The sequence below is a fragment of the Patagioenas fasciata genome, chromosome 7 (genome assembly GCF_037038585.1).
Source record: "Patagioenas fasciata isolate bPatFas1 chromosome 7, bPatFas1.hap1, whole genome shotgun sequence".
In the NCBI taxonomy this organism is placed as follows: domain Eukaryota; kingdom Metazoa; phylum Chordata; class Aves; order Columbiformes; family Columbidae; genus Patagioenas; species Patagioenas fasciata.
The window spans coordinates 14902753-14923925 of NC_092526.1; the positions used below are offsets into that span (position 1 = coordinate 14902753).

At 38.2% G+C, this 21173-nt stretch overlaps 1 protein-coding gene across 4 annotated transcripts in view; it reads left to right on the forward strand.

Annotated features, from left to right (window-relative positions):
• CNTNAP5 (contactin associated protein family member 5) overlaps nt 1-20090 on the forward strand; it is a 272016-nt gene extending 251926 nt beyond the window's left edge. For 3 of the 4 annotated variants that reach the window (XM_071810877.1, XM_065840744.2, XM_071810878.1), the window contains 5 exons: nt 3214-3344; nt 4669-4753; nt 12698-12916; nt 18132-18203; nt 19181-20090. In XM_071810877.1, the coding sequence (XP_071666978.1) occupies nt 3214-3344; nt 4669-4753; nt 12698-12916; nt 18132-18203; nt 19181-19377 (704 nt within the window). In that variant the 3' untranslated portion in view covers nt 19378-20090. The other variant, XM_065840745.2, reaches the window with a different exon arrangement.
• Nucleotides 20091-21173: the final 1083 nt, after the last annotated feature.

Here is a 21173-nt window from a genome sequence, read left to right on the forward strand (position 1 = left end):
GGGTTGATGTGTTGAAGAAAGTCAGCAGACCAGGTAATCAAAATTCAGAGGACAAAAAATTCTTAATAATAATCTTAATTAATAATCCATTTATTTTGCCTGTGAAGTAGTAAAATGTAATCTGCCAGACAAATTAATCTGTACTCTGAAAACAGAAAAAGCTTTGGTACTGAATACAAGCCAAAATCAGCTCTCAGCTATACTGTTGTAAATTCTAGAACACCTCTGGTGAGATGAGCCCACATACTTCTGGTTTATATTAGTGCAAATTTGACCTAAGACAAAAAGCCAACTTGAATTCAATGGTTTTGAAGAGCAGACATCCAAAGAAAGTTGCCATTGGAATTCAAAGCTATTTGATAAAATAAGATACTATTCACTGATATATTTAAATGATTTAAGGTAAAAGTGTACCACTGCAGAAAGTAAGATCTGTTCTTAATGGATGTCAAGAACCTCCTCCATTGTCTCCCAACAAATGGAACAGATGGTTTCTGGTTTAAAATCAGTTTTCTCTGATGAAGTTAATGGATATATCCCTGTTTGCAGCAGCTGAGTGCCTAGATAGATTGCACATCTTGCTGGCTCTCTTTGAACACAAATGTGCTGGTTGCTGTGTTAATCACCTGAATATAGTGGTACCATTTATATTTTATATACCTGTGTGTTCATAGCATGACAAGAGCAAAGTCTTTTCACATTTATAAACTAAGCAACTAGTACAAGGTCACAAATCAAATCTAGCAACTGTTCTGTTTTTCACACTTTCAAAGGCTCCAGAGGTATCGAGTACTTCTTCTGAGACATGATTTTTAGTTTGGACCAAGCTGTTACACTGCCAGATCTTACTTTCAGCTTATTTTGTGTGGTCATCTCAGCTGTGGTGCGGAAGGTTAGGCAACCTTTCCATTTTTATTAACTCTCCTGCTGCCCTAAGGAGCAGGTCTGAAGAAGGTCCCTTAACTTTGTTGCACTTGTGTTTCTCATGTCTTTCTAGAGTGAAATGATTCTAACATGTTTACATTGTTATTCCCTGTTGATTAATCATTCAGTACCAGAAAATGAGATTGTGATTTAAATTGGACCTTTAAGTGGCACGTGAACAGTGACAGACAGTAGCTCCTTGTTCTGGCTGTGCAATGAGGGGATGGAGCTTTGCAGTATGATTGAGGGCAGCTGAATCAGGACCTATAATATCACACTGAATAATTCAGCAGTTGTTACTGAACTTGATCTCAAATTTCCCTCTAACATCCATGACTATGTGTGAGAAAGTAAATGCTTTCTATCCTTTTTTAAAAATTATTTTCACTTTAAATCTCAACTGATCCAGCAGGTCTCTCAACCAGCTAAAAAACCTTCATCCTAGTAGATCATTCTTATTTTCCTTCTCATTTTCGGAAGCTTTGTTTCTATCCTCCAAAGCCTAGAAAGCAGTAGTGCTCATCTGGAATATACCAAATGTTACAAAAACTACAGCTCTGAGGAGCCTGAGCAGCCAAACATCCTGGTGAGGAAAAAGGAGAAAGAATCTCAACTGGACTCTTAGTCCAAATCACAAGAACTGCCAACATCACTGTGAGTTGCGTAGAGATGGCAAAACTGTCCCTCTGCAGGAAATTTATACATTGTTTCAAGCTCAGTAAAAGTGGTTTTGCAGTAGCTTGTAGGACAGCAGAGTTGACATTACTGAGGGAGAACCTGCAAGACTGAAGGGAGCAGGTACATCCACACTATGCAGTGAAGGAAAACCACCCCATATCCCCTCTCACTAACTCTAGACCTGCAAGCAGTCTTGCAGCATTAATATGGCTGAATAAAGAAACCAAACAGGGCTTCTCATTCACCTCATAACCAACCAGGCTGCTTCTGCGGTCAGAGGCCCCATGCATGGTGGGGTCAGTGCACCATTCATGTGCAGGAGCTTGTGCAGATGTTCTACTGGCTTCTCTGACGTGGTGCTGCATCATGATGGGCGCGCAAGCATTGCCCCTGCAAACACTGAAACCAGTCCTAGAGCTAAAACAGTGTGAACACGTCCCTCAGTGACAATCAGTCCATTGGTCCCCAGCATTCTGCATAAGTAACGTTCGTATGGATCTTTCTGTAAAATCTAGTGATGCTTGGAATAGTTTGTACTTGTGGTATTAATAACAAAAGCACTGAAATGGAAGGAGGTAGGATATTTTTTTTTTTTAATTACGATTTTCAGAACACGGAATACATGAAGGACCTTTGCTCAGGGTTGTGGTGCTCTCAGCATTCATTTTCTCCTTGGAGACACCAACAAAGTAGTCCCAGAAAAGCTTTTTAACTCCATGGTACCACTGTTGTTCTACTTCCTGTGGTGGCTGATGCATAAAAAGAATTCCAGTAGTTCACAGAGTATTTTTCTCTGTGCTCCCTAGTTCCTAGAAAACTAAGCTTGAAAGGATTTTATCAGAAAAAGTTATTTTCCTTTTAAATTACATATATATATATATACACTCTGTAGTCATTTGTGGAAGGATTAAAATTCATATTGGATTCTTCATTTTCTCATTCATTTTGATTTGTTGCGGTACTGTTATTTATCAGCAGCCACAATGCTTTTTCTGATACAAAGACTGAAAGAGATGTTTGGCATTTATTTTTATATGAATTATATTTATTTCTTCAAATGCATTAGAACATCCAAGTAATATTTTTTCTGTATAATCATTTACAGTATATATTTTCTTGTATTGTATATAAATCATAACGAGTCTGGACCTATAAATGTTTGAAATTAAGTTCTAATTCTCACAGTTGTCACTGTCTGTTACATCTTGATGAAAAGGAATAGTAAAATCCACCAAAATTAGTTTAATAGAGCAGTGCAAGACCTGTATGCCCTCTGGTGGAAGCGACCCTTAACAGACTAATGTAGATCAGCTTTTGTGGCATTGCAAAATGCCTGACCCACACAGACACACTCTCCTCTGATATACTTAATGACTCAATTGAGTTATCTTTCTCCATAGCAGAGTTCGTTAGCTAGTAGGAAGGAAAACTCTTCCAGTGCATTATTTTTTTTGCACTTTTCATTACAGTTCAAACTCTTCAACCTTTTTCTTGACATTTTAACCTTGTTACTCCACTGTAATAAAAGTAGTTATATGTTGTGTAAAGGTATTGAATAGTGTCTCATTATGGACACAGGTTTTATACACAGAATTTTACTCTGCTTTTAAGGAAGTTTACAGGTCCGATACAAGCTGAGTAAGGATGGACTCCTTATTTTCACCGTTGACTCTGGAAATTTTGCCAACCGAGAGCTGCACCATGTGAAGATTAACAGAGAAGGCAGAGAGCTCATCATTCAGGTATGCCATGGCTTTTGTTGAGTCTTAAATAGTATTTCATGCCACAAACAGGGCCACTGGTTTCAATGCCAGCAGGATGCAAAGATTTCATGTTGACCTGGTGCAAAGCAAGTTGGATCAGCAGCAGAATAGACTTGAGATTTAGTCCAAAGGTCCATCCAGACCCTGCTTCAAAGAGTGCCCAACCGTGGTGGTTTCAGTAGAGTGATCCTTCACTTGTCTCTATCAATCTGTGAATTAGGAAACACCTTTGGCCAGAAGTTTATCTGGACCATTGGAATGGTGCTGAGGCTAGAGGATGTCTGTGTGACCTGTAGTCCCAGAGGAAGCACACGGTGTGGATCATTAAAAAGTTGTCAAAATGAGAAAAACAGTTGAGGATCAAATACTTGTGAATATAATTTCATTAGCGGTAGATGTCCCAAGATAAAATGTGACTCCAGTTGCCTTATCTTCTCACAGAAGAGGAAAGACTGAGGGAATGCAGGGTGCAGCCAACACGTGCATGACAATGCCCGGTCCCTTTGCTTGAAGCAAGTCATGCTGACTGTGACAGCCTCACAGGAGATGAGAACCCTCTTCTGCCCTGTTTCCCCGTGTCACTTTTCCAAGTCAGGGAGAAGATGACCATCATACTGCTCCTTCTGCTTTCTGAGGCTAATTATAGCAGTTCATATTACAAAACAAATTGGCTAGATCTGGGCAGCAGTCATTTAACAGGGAAGGGTAGCAGGGCCTAAAGAGAAGCCATGTGTTAATGAAGGAATAGAATGAGAAGGAGACAGAAGCACTGAAGAGTGCCTTTATTTTTCTTTTGCCTACAATTTCCATATCTGGGTGGTAAAATGATAACATAGTTAGCACAGCAGTTAAGGTAGGTAGGCCTGGTTGTCTAGGAAGGAGGCTTATGCTAAAAGCTAGGGTTTTCCTCAAGGACCAGTCTTCTGTTGCCTGCTACAGTGTGCTTTTTTTCTATGCAGAACTTATCTTCACAATACATTTCTAGGGAGGCCTCCTTTGAGTGCATTCTGAAGTGACTAGACATGGATTTTGGGAAGCAGGGGGATTTCATTGTCAAACATTTTAAGCTTTTCTGCCGGAGAAGTTTCTTCAAAGCCCTTTATATGACTATTCTGGTGTACCTTTCAGCTTCTCATGCTAAAATCAAAGCACATTTGCTTTGCTATCTTTAGAAACTGAATCATGCTTGGGGGCAGAATTAACTGATTCGCAGCTGAGAGCATTCCCAGAAGTTTGCAGTACAGAGAGATCTAGAGGTGTCTACATGCTGTCGTAATGAATTAATTTTATTGACCTCTTCCAGGTTGATCAAGTTCTCAAACTCAAACACAACTTTTCTGAGATTGATTTTAAGGCCATCAAATCACTCACCTTGGGCAAGGTCACAGGTAGGTTCTACTAAAAATATTCCTGATTCATCAGTTCTAGTGTTGGAGTTAACCTTTGCTGTGTGTTGGGTTTTTAATAGGATTGGGGTCTGGCTGATTTAGCTGTAAGAGTTGGCCTGAGCATTCCAGTACTCCGATTGATATACCTTATCAGTGCAAAATTTTGGCACTTTACTTGTTTGCACTGATAGCAATGTTAAATTCTGCCATTGCTTCCTTCAGTAAAGTGATTCATACTGCCTGTGTGGTTGCACAGGGTGGCATTTTAGTCTAATGATATAATTTTGCTGACGAAAACACACTCCTCCCAAACCATCTTTGTTTCATAACGATAAGAAAAACAGCGCTCTGAGCCTTCATCCTCTCTAGCCTTTTTACACTCCCAGTCCTTTTCCATTTGAATTCTGCAAGGAATGTTTATACTACATATAGCATTGAGGCCTCAATTCTGCATGCCCTGTACATGGACTTTCTCCATCTTTACCCCTCCACACTACAAAGCCATTACAAGAAGAGGAAAAATCTGCCAGAAATTTGCAAAGTAGAAATCCTGTATTTTGTTGTCAAGTATATCACTTTATATAGAGTCTTATACATTTCCAGTAAGATTCTAAATGCTTTCTTGGTTATAGGCATTTTAGTCCTTTGTTAGAATTGGCCGTCGTATCAAGCATTACATAAATATGTCCATTCATTATTTATACTATGTGTGTAAAACATCAACTATAGCTTCTTTTAATGATTCACCAGAAGGTGAATACTGGTGACCTAAACCAATATCCTCTAATTTTTCCCTTGTCATTGTTATCCTCTTAGCAAAGCATAAACTTCCAGAGGCATGTGATGCCATTTATGTGTCCACTGAAACAGAACCATATAGAAAACCTCTGTTCTATGTGTTCTATATTACCTGTGCTATACTCTTCTGAAAAATTGTTTCTCCTCTCCTACCACACTACTGTTCATTTGCCTGCTCTAATAGCCTGATGCTGTCTTCTTAACCAGATGATTATACCACCTTCTTTCTCAATTCCACCATTCAATTCCCACTGTCTGAGAAATCTCAATGAGCTTCCAGCAGGACATCATAAAAGATTAAAACCTCTTCCTCACTGGATTTTCTTATAAGCACAGCTGGAACTCTTGAAAAGTGCGCTTCTATACAGTGTCCAGTTTTTAAATAATAGTGCTTCCTACCCCCCAGCCCAATTATACTTCCTTTAGTCAAAAGGTACTTAAACTCTGATATTTTATTTTTCTGCTTCTCAAATCTGCTATATTTTCCAATGGCTGCCCTACACCCAGCTCTGAATTATAGGAAAAAAACCCTCCGTTAAAGGCAGGGGGGGCTCAACTGGAATTCAAAACATAGAGATGCTTGCTCTGCTACAGACTGCTTGAATGACCTTGGGCAAGCCATTTATGTGCAGATATAATGGTAAGCAGGCATTTTATTCCCACTAGAACCAGTCTGAGCATTACTATCTCTGTTCTCTATCAGTAAAGCATGGATAATAGAACATCCCTACATGAGAGAGGTGCTGGCAGGGTAAAAGCATTAAAGGCTGTGAGCTGTTCAGATCCACAGTAATGGGGCCATATAGCTGCCTTAGGAAGATCAATCTAAATGTAAGTGTGGCTTTGAAGCAAGAGAGTAAAAAGAAGCAGCATTCAAGTAGCCAAGACTGTTGAATTCATCCTCACAGTATCCAACAGCAATAGAGAAATATTGTCGTGTAGTTTGTTGTCATTTTTACTTCACAAATATAAAGGCAAGACACAAAAGGATCTATCCAAAGCTCATCAGTATCAATGGGAGTTTTTCCATGGACTTTAGTGAGTACTGGATTCAGGCCCCAGTTAGGTCATAGAGTTTATGGTAAAACCTTAGTGAAATCTTAACCAGAGTCCCAGTTCATTTACTTTAAGTACTCCTTGCAGAGATCATACTGCTGTATTTAACCACATGAGTTCTATTGGCAATCTGACCTAACTATGAAGCTGGCTCCACTTTTAAAAAGGGATTGAACTACATGACCTTCAGAGGTGTCTTTCAACTTAAATTATTCTGTAATTCTCTGATCTCAGAGACAAATTTGCATATGTTTAGGTCTTGTCTAAAAAAAAGGTGCTATCCCAATGGAAAATTTAATTTACTTGTTTTGGGGTTGGCCTTAATGATTCTTTGAAAACTTCTTACTGTGCCCCAACATGTCTTAATCTTTCACCATTTTAGTCCCTGGAAAAATAATCACTGATGAAGAGGAGTGAATCTCATTGTCTGCATATTTGCTTCTGAGCAGTTTAATGTACTAGCTATGTAGGGATACCAGAGTAAAAAGGTAGCATTGAAAGGGATTCAGGAGTATTCTGAAGAAAAAAGGCTGTGCAGATTTCTTTAGCATCTAGTAACGTTAACCTAATCTAGTTGTGTGTTCAAAGTGTTGAATTACCAGACCTTCTCACACTGGCAATGAGAAGAACACTGTAGTCTAGCACATGATCATGATATGTTTTATCTCTAAAAGTCTGAGTTAAAACACTGTAAAGTTTTAGGAGTCCTTACACTGAATCATTCAGCTTTGATATCAAGTGTACATAGAAGAAAGTTTATCTGGAAAGTAATTTTATTAATATTATTATGTAGATGCAGTACAATTATTATGATTTCTATGATAGCTTTTCATATTAAAGTTCACAAGAGGAAAATGGAACCTATATACTGAAGAGATCACAGAGCATCTCCTTTTAGACAGTTTCTGTGGAAAATACTTAAGTCCATTTTTTTTGGTGGAAAGTCTTCCCCTTTTAAGTTCAAAAGATCACAATTTGCTCAAGAAATTTGAAGTCACAGTCTCAGAATATTGTGATCTAGCAGTTTAAACAATACAGCAATGACTGCAAGATATATTGGTTGGAATCTTCTGGTCACCACATAGCTCTTTACTGCACTAAATACCTATTTCTTAGAAGGACCACACCCTGGGAAAAGATCTCTTGGATGTGTTATAAGGCACCTTTAAAAGTCACAGTTTTTCCTCCTAGCAGCCTAGTAAAGCATTAAGAGAATGGAAATGGCTGCTTATGATAAAAAGAGAGGCATTTGGGACCAAGATGGCAGCAGTTAAAATAAGCAAAGTTTGACTATCCCAAGCACTTCAAGCTCTCCAAAGTCTAAGCCGGTAAAGCCATCATCTCTATCAAAAGGAGACCAAATCTATTCAGACTTTTTCCTCAGCAATATCATTTACTGTATGATCATAACACCATGCTTAAACCCCCATTTTATTGATGATAATATGGCCTACGTAAGTGTCTAAGGTCACCTACTTGTACCCAGGAATTTTATTTGTAGTCTGAATTTCTTGCTGCTTGAGTTGATTTTAACCGTCTGCTCCTGAGATAAGCATGTATTCTTTTGCACATAGTCTCTCCATATTCTTCCACATTTTGTTCTTTTTATAGATTATATTTTGAGCCCATGCAGAATCACATAGGGTGGCTGTGTTGTGACAGATTAGGATTCAAATGTCAAAAATTGTGACATATAACAAATTTCACATTGCAACTCTAAGCAGTGCTTCATTTTAGATGACAAACTGTCTTTAAGAAAACACACTAAATGCATGTCTGAAATTATCTCTGTTAAGCCTAATGAAACAAAAATTCTCAAATGTTACACTTGGCATGAAATGTTCAATTGCTATCAAGCAAATCCTGGCATGTTCTGCTCATTCCTGGGAAAACTTGTGAGAAAAACTAGCTTTGATCTTGTTGTCCCTTGCTTTTTCAGAACTGTCTTGGAGGCACACTGAATGACTGGAGCCTGTCTCCTGTTCACATTCATCCTTCTCTTGAGGAAGAGCAAAATGGGTTGAGCTCAATGGTTTTAACCAGGAAAAATTCCTGTGTTGTTCACTAAGCTGCCTTTGGGGCAGGGTCACATCAGGAAATGAGATGATACCAAAAATGTCTTTTTGTTGTTTCAAGTCTAATCCATGATACGCTTTCTACCCTTTCTAAATTAATAACTAGTATCAGCAATGTGTACTGACATTGTTGAAGGATGCAGCAGCCTATTTTTTGAGGTAACTGCACAGTACATGGTAGTCAACTCTTCTGAAACAGGTGCAGTGTGGAGACTACAGGAGTCTTTTGATTCAAGGTCGTGGACTCCAAATCTATTGACAATGTCCAGGAAGTAATCTTGCCAGTACTGTTCAGCACCTTGGCAAAATGAGGTGATGGCTACAATTTTAACTACCACAAAAATCATCCCTCTGTTTCTCAGTCTCAAAAAAAAAGACAACCAGTGCTTCAGCACACAGAGTAAATTGTCCTTTGCACTTCTACCAGCAATTCACTTAGGTTAATTAATTAATTTGGGGCATAGACATTTAAAACAGACTATGTCTGCACTCACTGACAAAAATAGATTTTGATTAAGGAAATGCATAATGGGCCTTGCTGGATGTAAATGAGCACACAAGTTAACTTTGGGCTCAGATTTAAGTTTCTGATATGAAATTCATGTTTATAAAAAGAAAAAAGAACAAAAATACATTGGATAATGTTTATGACCACAGTGTTAGCTTTAGAAAGGAGGTCCTTTACGTCAGTTTCTTTACACACTAATAACACATTTGATTTCTCTTTGATTACAATTACCTGTCATATTAATTATCATTTACATGTCAATTTCCTGATACCTTCTTGAACAGCTTAATGCTTGGTCCAAAAAGAACTCCAGCAGAATTCTATTTATGATGAAAATTAATTCCCCATTACTGAGACATTAGGACTTAAAAATGTTTTATTTATTTAGGATCTTAAAACAAGTGTGTCGTATATGGCAGATGTGCACAGAGAAACAGCAGTGGAACAGGATGTCTGTTTTGGTGAATAGAAATGAATCAGCTGAGAAGTTATGTTGATACAATCAATGAAGTTTCAAAAATAAAAATACATGTTAGACTTAATCCTCATTATCATGGAAGCCATTGCAAATACATGGAAAACGGGAAAGCAGAAGCAACAGTAAACTTACTGAGCTGTGACATTGCAGGCAGCTTCCAGGGAGCAGATAAAGGATCCAGCAAGAAGCCAGACCAACTTATGCACTACTCAGCAGACAAAGCTTAAAAATTGCTTCCTAAAAGTATGGGTAAACTTAGGTTGTAGAGAATGAACAGTTAAATTACTCAAAACCTGAAAAATATTTCCTTCTTGCCCCTCATGTAGAAACCATCCAAAGTAATTCACTGTTCAGTACCAAGAACAGAAATGTAATGCTAAAATGTCAGAATATCAAAGCAAGCTGCCACCAGCAATCCAGTGTGATTATTCCAGGTCCATCAAATGCATGGAAAGATTCACAGTGTAACCAGGCCAGAGGAAGGCCACTGGTGTTTTATACAACCTTATTTCAACACAGACCTTGGAACTTCATCGAGCTGCGTTTCTCACAGAGCACTGTGTCATGTAGTGAAAATATCTTTTGGAAAAAACATTTTATTGTGATTTAAAGACTTCAAGTGACAGAGCAGCCTTTAATAAGCTTTTCACAGAAGGAACTAAGTCATAATCACAGATTTATGTTACCCACTCAAAAATTCAGAGGGCAGCACAAGTTGTTCACATTCAAGTTATGAAAGTCTCTTGTTGAGAACAGTGAAAGCCCCACTTTCTGAAAGACTTAAGGCATGCATCTAAAGCCATATTATAAGCCAAACTGTATCTGTGCACGTGGGATTTTTACCAGAGGACTCTGGGGTTGGTTTTGTTTAGTTCTTTGATTTCTTTTTTTTTTTTTTTCAAATTTCAAAGCCTTTCAACAATAAATCTCCTAGTTCTCATTCATGCAAAGCTTACTTTGACAAAAGACTCCTGGAATTGGCCCTTAATTTGACTTTTAAAAAAAGCTTTCAAAAGTACTGTGTCTCAGACTTTTCAAACTACTGTAGCATGAAAAAGGAATTCATTATTTCTTAGGCTTTACCTTTTGCACATTGGGGCAGAACAGAGCAATTTAGTTTGCCTGATGTCTAAAAGATACCAACAAATCCACCTTTTGTGTCAGAGCTAAGAAAACAGGAAAGGCTGAGAGTAGAAATGTTTACAAAGGGTTTTATAAATTCAACAAAGATGGCAAGTACTGTAAATCAGTCTTTCAGGTTTATATAAGCCGTCTTGCAGAAACTTGGAAAGAATTATTTGTCTGTTTTATAACACCCCTGCCAAAATCTCATTAAAAACCTGAAAGCAGCCAATTCCTACACACTTTGAGAAGAGCAAATGTGAACCTCTGTAAAACCACAGTTTTTCCAAGTCACAAAGCCTCCCCATTTCTTTTCCCATCTTTCATTCTTGCAGTTACTCTCAGCCCAGGGACTGTCTCCATGGCAGTTCTACAGACTGAGCATCTCTCCTGTGAGACCCATTGGAGACGAAGCTCACACCCCACCTTGCTTTGCTGAGAAACAGCCAAACTCTTCCACATTATACTTCCATGAAGACATTCAAACATAATTAGAAATTTTTCTGAGCTAATTCCCTCTGACTTTATGATGTAACAGTCACAGATCTTGAGCACCAAAATAATGTTTGATTTCAGCTAGTTTTGAGATTTCTCTGTATTTTCTTATATGTAAAGGAATTTTACATAATTCAAGTAGCAATGTCATTCATAAGAGAACATCTTTTTTTACTAAAACCTTTTGTCTGAGAGTTTGCAAAATCATTGTATATGGATGATAGTGGAAAAATTGGACCATATTTTGAAGTTTATCATCTTACTCTCTCAAGAGTAGTATTTCCAAGTGCTTCAAGAGAAAGCATTTCCAAAACTTACAATGCTAGAAGTTTTTTGTTTGTTTGTTTTTTCATTAGCAGGTAAATTTTAAGACTTTCAATAACTTTTGATACCATAGATGTGTGCATTTGTGCCTTTTTTTTTCTTGTTTGATTGACCTAGATATAAGGCACATCATGTTACAGACCTCTGAGCAGTATAAATTTCAATTTCTGGAAAGTAAATAAATGAGAGCTTGGAGGAAAGAAAAGGTGGTTTCACTGTCCTTCACTGATTTTCCCGAACAATCTTTGATATTAAAACATTTGGAACTAAATAAAAGACACCTTTGAATTGGATTTCTCTTTGTGAACTTTAAATGAACACAGACCAACAGATAAATTAACTGGTCTACCTCATCTTCAGGCTGGAAAAGAACATGGAGATATTGGGTTTGATTTAGATAAAAGGTGGGATACTTTTTTTTTTTTAATATTAATGGAATAGGGCTAGCAGAGTGAGAGACTGGCTCATAACTAAAAGGATTCCTAGCAAATCTGTTCATAAAAATATAGTAACTTCATTGGGTGTATTGGAAAAGGAAGTTGAAAAATTAACTCTGGAAGAAGGGTGGAAGCTTATATTTGCCAGCCATTCGATATTCAGCAACATGAAGCATTGTGTAATAGGCAATAGAGAGCAGAGTCCTTCGTTAAAATAGTGGAGGAGGTAGAATGCCTTGAAGATACGGTCTGTATCTGTGAAAATGATACTAAGGGATGGAAAAAAGATAAAGTGCATCATCCCCAGGATCCTGTGATATTCAATGTTGCTGGTTTTACTGTATATTTTTACTGTTGTTTTTGCCGTGGTTAGCACCTGTGATTTGTTAGGTTGTGTCCAAACAGTAGAGAAAATGGATGAGGAAGTGCAATGCAGGCTTTCATGTCCAAGCCAACTTGATTCAATGTAAGTAGTGTTGCAGAGGAAGGACTGGGGATGGGAAACTAATGGGGCAGGCCAGGGGGAACTTGAAGACTGCTGAACAGTTGAGATTGGATGAAGAGAAGAGGTGGTTAAGGCAAAAAAAATTATTTTTATTTTTAGATGCTTTCCTAAAACAGATAACAGAGTGTTTTTCTTTTGTACTGCAGATAGTTTGACACTGGACCCTGAAGTCTCAAAAGCAAATGCCTACGGTTTCACTGGCTGCATGTCCTCTGTTCAGTACAACCACATTGCTCCCTTGAAAGCTGCCTTACGCCATCCCAGCGTGGCTCCCGTGACTGTCAAAGGCTCCTTGACTGAATCCAGCTGTGCATCCATCATGGAAGCTGACGTGAACACAGTAACTGCAATATATTCCTCATCAGGTACATCCTGCCAAGAGGGAAATGGGGACTTTAAATGATGCTGCAGAGTGAGGTTTCCTTCCTTGCTGTAATGCAACTGAGATATTATAAATATTAGAACTGGAAAGCTGTCTTTTCCCTCAGAATCAGGAGTGTTGAAGATGGGCATTAGGATTAGCCATGGCCCCTTTAAAAGTCCTTGTAATGTAACTGAGTTTTCAGACTAAGTTCCTGGATTGCCTAAAACGTGCCTAGAACAAACCAAAAAGTCCAAAAGCCATAGTGGAAACAGCATTGCAAGTATGGTTATGGATCTATTTCTCATTCCTGTCCACTCTAGACATCTCCAGTGCTGCTGATCTCAAAGGAGAACATGAATGTTACAGACATTCCATATCCCACTGGTGATGAAGCAATAAGAGTCTTACAACAAACAAGTCAAATTCGTTCCCACCCTAGCAGAAACAAACAAAAACATCTTGTACAAACCTCTCGACACATGTGCGTGACTTCCATTGAATGCTTGCGCTTTATTCTCTCAGGCTAAATGCAAGGAGCACTAATTGAGCCATACCAGTATGATGATCCCAAAAGTTCATCTCTCTTTTGCAATCCTGAAGCTGTCCTCTGGGAGTTTTAAGTATTTTGCATATGTGAATTTGTATGCAGAGAAGTAATCTCAGAGCAGCTGGAAATGTTGTTGCCAGGATCAGGGGCAATCAAGTTGCTGCTTTAGTCACCAGTGGGTGTGGCAGAATTCTTAATGACAAGAAGGGGGTGCAAATTAAGGGCTACTTTTTACCCCTTGACCTATGAAGCCACTGATAACTAATAGAGTGCTGGCTTACATCATAATATGATTCCTTTGATGTTTGTACTTGCATCAAATCCCCATTTCCATAAGATTTTCAGCACAAAACAAATCATGCTATTAGCATTCTGCATAAGGAACAGGGCTGCTGATTCCTCTGTGGAGAGAGGCTGCTGGTGCGTGTGCTTGTCCCCACACCTCAACCTTCTCCTCACTGACCAGAGTCATCTAAGTTGTCTGCTCTGACACAGAAGAAATGTGTCTTGGAAATACCGAATGGGCAATGATACTGAAAATATGAACTCCTTGCCCTGTGATCTGTCACCTCGATGATCTAATTTTTCTGAACAGTTTAGAAAGTGGTAAAACCTGAGGTTCACAATTGCAGGACAGAACACAGAGCAGATTGTAGCATCTTTGGACTCCAAATATTTAAACTTACAATCAGTTGCACTCTATTGTCGAGGTTAAGCACTGTTACATCAGAAATGCAGAATTATTATAAAAGCTCATGCCTGTCTTTGCCATTCTGTGCTTTAAAGTACTATTTCCTCTCAATATGATAAATTAACTGACACTACTGCCTCACCATTCACACTGGATTTGATTAAAGCCTGAATAAGACCTTTAGAACAAGTTAGTTCTGAAGACTTCATGTCTTTATGTGCTATAGCAAGAGCACTGGGTGGCAGATTCTTGTTAAAAAAAATTCCAATTTGTAGCACATTATACTTTGTATAGATGTACTTGAGAATTACAGTTATACATGGAAAGGACACATTTTAAGAAATAAAAGGAAAACGGAGTTAAGGATTAACTTTCAAATTTACTGCTCATATCTCAATTCATCGGTTCCAAATTTATCATTATTGAGTGTATGAGAAGAAAAATAGAACTACAAAGTTGACTGTGCATGTCTCTCTCAATTTTCTAATGTACAGACACAACAAAAAAGCCCCCTAGGAAATCTGTCCTTAAATGTGTGAAAAAAGCTTTCTGTATTTATAACATGAAAACAGTTGAAGCTCTTTCCTTCAGAGAGGAATACTTGTTGTCTTCAAGAATGCTTCCTAGCAGACAAATATAGAATAAAATCCATTTGCTCACAGCTCTGTTATCCATACCCTTTCTGGTGAGAAAACACAAAATGAAAGGTGACTTACTGTGGTTTTGATATTTAACAAAGATCTGCAAATCACCTTCTTCCTTGCTGAGGTTTTGCTATTTTGAACTCTGCATTGATGGCATAGAGATAATGGACTTTTACTATGCTATTATGTTTATATATATATATTTATATATAAAGATACTGTAAATGCCAGAGCAGGTTCAGCTGTGTGAATGGTGGAGTCTTGAGCTGTCTCTATACCCCAGCTGAAGAGCAGGTTTTCATGCATTTAAAGCAAAAATGCCAAAGACTTTTCTAAGACAGAAACTACACAGAAAAATTTTGCTTCCGAAAGGCAACTTAAACAGTGCAGGTCGCTGTCTCACTGTGCTAGTTGTGCTGGACGTGTTATTTCAAGATCAAGAACAGTCCATCCCAATGAGCAGGAAATCTAGCAAAGGTGGCAGGAGGCCCAGAGAGGTTGTAAAGTCTGTATTGTTGGATATATTCAAAACCCAAATGGATACAGCCTTGAGAAACTTGCTGTAATAGACCCTGATTTGAGTGGAGTATTGGACTAGATGATTTCCAGAGGGGACATCCAACCGTGGGGATGCTTCCAGCTTCAGTGATTCAAACTGTGATGGGCATCAGTTTTATCCAAAAGGAGGATGTCCTGTTATGGTCTCAAATGAGACACAGGATTGCTTCTCCTTGACTTCAGGGTTTATTGTGTTGCCACTTGAGATGGTTCTGCTGTCAAATGTCATCTGCCCCTCTGTAACAAGCCCTCCTCTCTTTATATCCTGATTTTATTTCTCAGGCAAAATACAATTCTTAAGGCCCATGTCTGTTTGCCTTCTTTCTGAAATTTATCTCCAACATTTGTTCTGGTTTCCTCTCAGTGCTTAAATTCTGGTAACGGTCACCAAAAATTAATGGAGCTTTAATAGCATTTAGCGTCAGATCTTACATAATATTTTAGGCATGAATAACATCTTAGATAATTTTTAAGGTAGAAATGTAATGTCATGCTTTTTTCCATACATAGTTGATGGTTTTTTATGACTCTATTTGACTAATACCATGCACCAGATATCAGCTGCAGATTTTTCTCTAGTACAGGAGAACTGATGTTCAACAGATGTGAATTTTTATTGTAACTGATTTTACTGTCACCAGCTGGGGACTGCAGTAGAAAATCTCTCACCTAAATTCCAGTATCTGAAAGTTAAACCATCTTGAGTCTAAAACAATTATTACTGACCTCTTCTAGGTTGTGGAAAGGAAAATGCTAATCACGCTGTCCATCTTTAACAGACATCTTAGGTATAAAGTATCTGTAGGTTCTTTTCCTCTGTTTTGCTAAATAAAAAGAGCCTAACATACTAGTTTTGATTTATGTAACTAACACTGAGATGCTGAAAAATAAAGAGAAACCTACCTATGATGTGCAAAATTATGTCACCTTGATCTAACTTTGAATTTAGCCCTGCTTTGAACTCAAAGGCTTGAGATTAAGCTATATAACCTCCAGATTTCTCTTCCAACCTAACCTTTTCTATGATGCTATCTGTGTAAAACAACAACTTTTATCCTCATTCCTAGTCCCACAAATGCAGTAAATGAGACGAAGCATTGCCATGACTATTTGTTTCTTGGCAACATCACTATAGGCACCCAATATCCAAGCAACGGGCCTCTTGTAAATAGGTCTCAACCTGAGTGTCCAAATCTCTCAATAGCAATTGCCATTTACATTGATAACGTATATACTGGAGATGTTCAGCTGGACCCAGAAATCCCTTTCATGCCTGTAGCTCGAAGAACTGCAGCCATGGGGAGTGCTGACTTTTCAGTACAGCTGTATTTGAGGAGAAATACTTCCATTCCTAAAACTAGCAGTAGAGTTGCATCTGTTAAAACATGAAAGCCTTTTTGAGGCTGATGCCTTCTTGCACATATTGAGGGATGGTATCAGTTTTGTAAAGAATAAGGAAAAAGTGTCCCCTTTAAGAATGTAAACAGCCCAAAGCCACCATCATTACGAACTCAGCATCTGCTGATACACACATTAGAAATTGTTGCTTGTTTCGATTAAAAAAACCCATCTTCTTGAGCAGTGAGATACCAAAATACAGCTGAGTCAGATGCTAGGGCAAGGATGTTCAATTACAATGAAGCTTGTAAGACCAAATTTCTCAGGCTTCCACCTCTTGCATCAGAAGTATCTGTTTGGCAAAGGAGTATCCTATAGAGCAGACACTCATCCATAACTCCCACATACATCCTCTGTATGATAGCCTGGAGGCTTGTAAAGGAGAGAAACACCAATAGGAACTTCATCAAAGAAGAGGGTGAGCTGAAAGGAAAAATGTGAAGGTGCAAAAAAGCTGGATTCAACTAGCAGTAGGAAACAGCATTTTCTGAAACATGCGGGACTAAAGTAGGTGCACTGCCCACAACTCCGCTGACTTCATAGAGGGCATGACCTCTCAGGTTTGGATCTGAATTTGACATTTTAGACTGCTTGGCCCAGTGTTTCAACAGTCATTTATAGTTAAGAGTACAAGAATGTTCTGACATTGAGGAGCTTTTTTAATATAGGAAATTATTTCCGATCCCTCTTTCTTTTGAGTCCAATTTGACCACTGCATTTCTGCCATGGAGAGAACAAATTGCCTTCCAAAAAGCTGTCCCAAAAAGAGACTGCTTCTCTTTATGGGATTGAATTCAGCTTGTATATCCGCATCTACACACGTCAGGTTTACATCTGTCTAGCCTTCCTTCCTTTTGCTTCTTTCTGATAGTGTTTCTTAGGTATCAAAAAAAAAAAAAAACAAACCAAAAAAACCCACCAAAACAACACAGACACACACACAAAAAGCACAACACAAACACAAAACAAACAAAACAATAACAACAAAAACGACACACACAAAAAACCAAACCACACCACACCAAAAACACCTCTCTGACTGAGAAAACATCCCAATGGGCTATTTAGTTCAAATGTGTCTCTGGTTATTCTACTGATAAACTGAGATAAGACTTTCAGATGTTACAGAGAGCCTTTCTATCTCCTTTTAAATATACCCTTAACAGACATTGCTTCTGAAGATGTAGAAAAAAATTGTCCTGCAAGCTCACTTCATTTTTCAAAGAGCTCTCTGGTTCAGTTCTTCAATCCCCCAAATCACATCTTTTGAAAACAGATTAGAATTCATGAGGGTAAGAGGACTTTTCTGTCTAAGCCACAGAGAAAATGAGTATAGTTGATACAGAAAATAAGTACTGTTTTGTTTAACCAACTGCAGATCCTTTTGGGAAGACAGATGAAAGGGAGCCTCTCACCAATGCAGTCAGAAGTGATTCAGCTGTGATTGGAGGTAACTTATTTTTAAAATTACAACTAAAAAATTAATTCTGTCAAGGCAAGCATCTGGGCTACTTTATATCTGGGTCCCATAAAATCCAGTTCAATTTCTTTCATAATCTAAAGCAGGTCTAGTCTAGTATTTGTTGTATTTATTAGTACATATCTGTATCAAGCTGCCTAGACAGGCACCTGCATTATAGATGAAGGCAATAGTGGCAGCACATGATGTTGGATATCACCCAAGAAAAGGCATTATGGATCATCAAAAACCTCAGTCTTCTGTGTCTGCCTGCCTGCTTGAGCAGGGAAGTTGGACAGATGACCTCTGTGATCTAAGATGCAGCTAACTATTGATTGTTTTGCATGCCACTCTGATGAGAGTCTCAACATGGGACGCACAAATCATGTATTTCTTTTTTTCTCTCTTTGCAACCTGGTGTAGGGGAACTCACTAGGTCATGTGGAAACATTCATACACTAGGGAAAGTTGTCCTCATAGCTTCATGTATGGCTTTAATTTTCCTTTAACAACCTGGAATGCAATTTATCTTTATTTATTTTATAGGATGGCCTGTAGGGAGCTGCCTTTGATAATATCTAGAAGCTATAAACCAAAGTGTACAAGGCTCATGCCAGGTTTCAAGAGATAACACAGAAGAAAATAGGACAGAGCAGGAATTTGTATGAGCATACAGATCTAGTTTCTTAAAAACAAACACACTGACCCAACTTCACTGCAAGTGAAAACAGAATTTGACTGAAATTAGAAGGTCAATTACATCAATACTTGCTGCTTTAAATCTTACTTAAGGTGGCAAAATAGAAATAAAAACTACCAGGGAGAGTGTGATAAGAGGCATATGACTTTTTACAGACTGAGATGAACTGATCTATCGTAACCACTAGCTGTTGGGCATTAGTAATGTATTTTTGAGGTAACTGGGATTTTGGTTTTGGTTTTTACACTATCTTTCCTTTTTTCCTCAGGTGTGATAGCAGTTGTGATATTCATCATCTTTTGCATCATTGCTATCATGAGCAGATTCCTCTATCAGCACAAACAAGCACATCGAAATAGCCAGAAAAAGGAGAAGGAATACCCAGAAAACCTTGAGAGCTCCTTTAAAGCTGACATTGACTTGCAGAACACAGTGAGCGAATGCAAACGGGAATATTTCATTTGATGGACAACACAATTTCTTCTTATACTTAATCCCCTAACATTCATTCCTTTATTCCTTTTTTCCTTCCTTTTTTGGTTTTGTATTTTTTTTTTTAAACATTCATTTTTTGGTAGCTTCTTTTTCATTTGGAAAAGACCACCCTGCACAGGAAACACTGACAACAGTCACAGTGCCTCATGCTCTGCACAGGAACCTGGCAGTCACAGTTTACTTCTGCAGCTTGAGATCTGTTATCTCACACTACACAAAATAAGACCCACATGCACACCTGATTTCTGCTGTGGGTTCTTGGATGTTTCAAAGTCCCCGCATTTATTTGTGTTTTTCTCTGGAGCCATTTAATTTATCACTTTTACACTATAGCTGGACTATGTAACGTAGAGGTAAAGTAGCTAAATACAGAGCTCTACAGGTACTGGGACAGGATAGAGGAAAAGAATGAGACCAAAATGCCTGATTTATTTTACAGGCTCATTTACAACAATTAAAAGAACCTGCCAAATTCTCAAATGATATGAATTGATATATATCTGTTGATTTCAATGGTGTTACATTAATTTATTCCAGTTGAGAAGCTGGTATGATGTAAGGAAAAAACTGTCTTCATTAAGCTTCTTCCCCCAACCTCCTGTCCTTTTACTGTAACTTTTAGGCTTATCAGTACTTTTCCAACAATGTATGTATCAACAATAAATGTCATTCCCGTGCACCTCTTTCACCTCCATCTTGTAAGGCTGGCTATGTAGACCAAACATACTCTAGCATAACTCTAGCTGAAGCATGGAAAATAGTAGTTTGAATCTCCAAGGGTTTTAGGAAGCTGCTAGGATTTAGGTGCTCTATATTTGTCTGAAACATTAGAAATGCAGCATATACTTGTTCATGTCATATGGAGGATTATCATGCATTAAGGTTAAACACTGTTGCCACTGTGGCAAAGAAAAAGTACATAGAAAAAAAATATTTTAATCTTAGACATGAGTCACACCTTCTGCCAGGTTTTCTAAAAAAGAAAAAAATCCAACTACTCAAAAAGAAAACCCAAAACTGCATGAAAGATTGATTGGTATTTCCTGTTTGTAGAAATTGGAATAACTTCTTCAAAGCTAGAGAGAGGTCTGATGTCACGTCTGAAAAGGTTAATATTTAATCAACTCTGTTACAAGGAAGAAAATTAGGGAAACAAGTTAAAGAAAGATCCAACTTGGAATTAATCTTCTCTCCTGTTTTTTTCTAAAGTCTTCTTTCCTGACTGGGAACAATACTGAAGTCTCGAATCCTGCCCATTTCACTTGTGCTGCGTGAATTTCAGTGTGAGGCTGAAAAAGCTGCTTTTCAGTCACAGTCATCCTAAGGGTAAGAAATGGAGAAGTCTCAGCAAGGGAGGTTTCTTTTATACCCTGCTTGTTGCCTCTGTGACATGTTGCCCTCGCAGGACTTCTGAGGAGTGTGCAGAATTTGCTGTTAGATTTGGAGGTTTCTGACAGGAGCTGACTCAACCCAACAGCTAAGAAAAAAAAAACCAAACACACACACAAAAAACCTCAAAAAAAACCAACAACAAAAAAAACCAAACCAAACAAAAACCTACGACACAACTTATTTAGTGCAGTGCTCTTGATAAAGAGTTAATTCAAGACAGTTAATTGTGCAGCTGAATCTCTTTCTTTGCCCCCTACACACTTCTGCAGTCATCCTGGGGTTTCCACATGGTGAGCTTTTTTTACATAGATGAAAATCAAAGAATCTCGGCATGAGGTAATAACCCACAGCAAACTTGAGATGAGGTTACATGT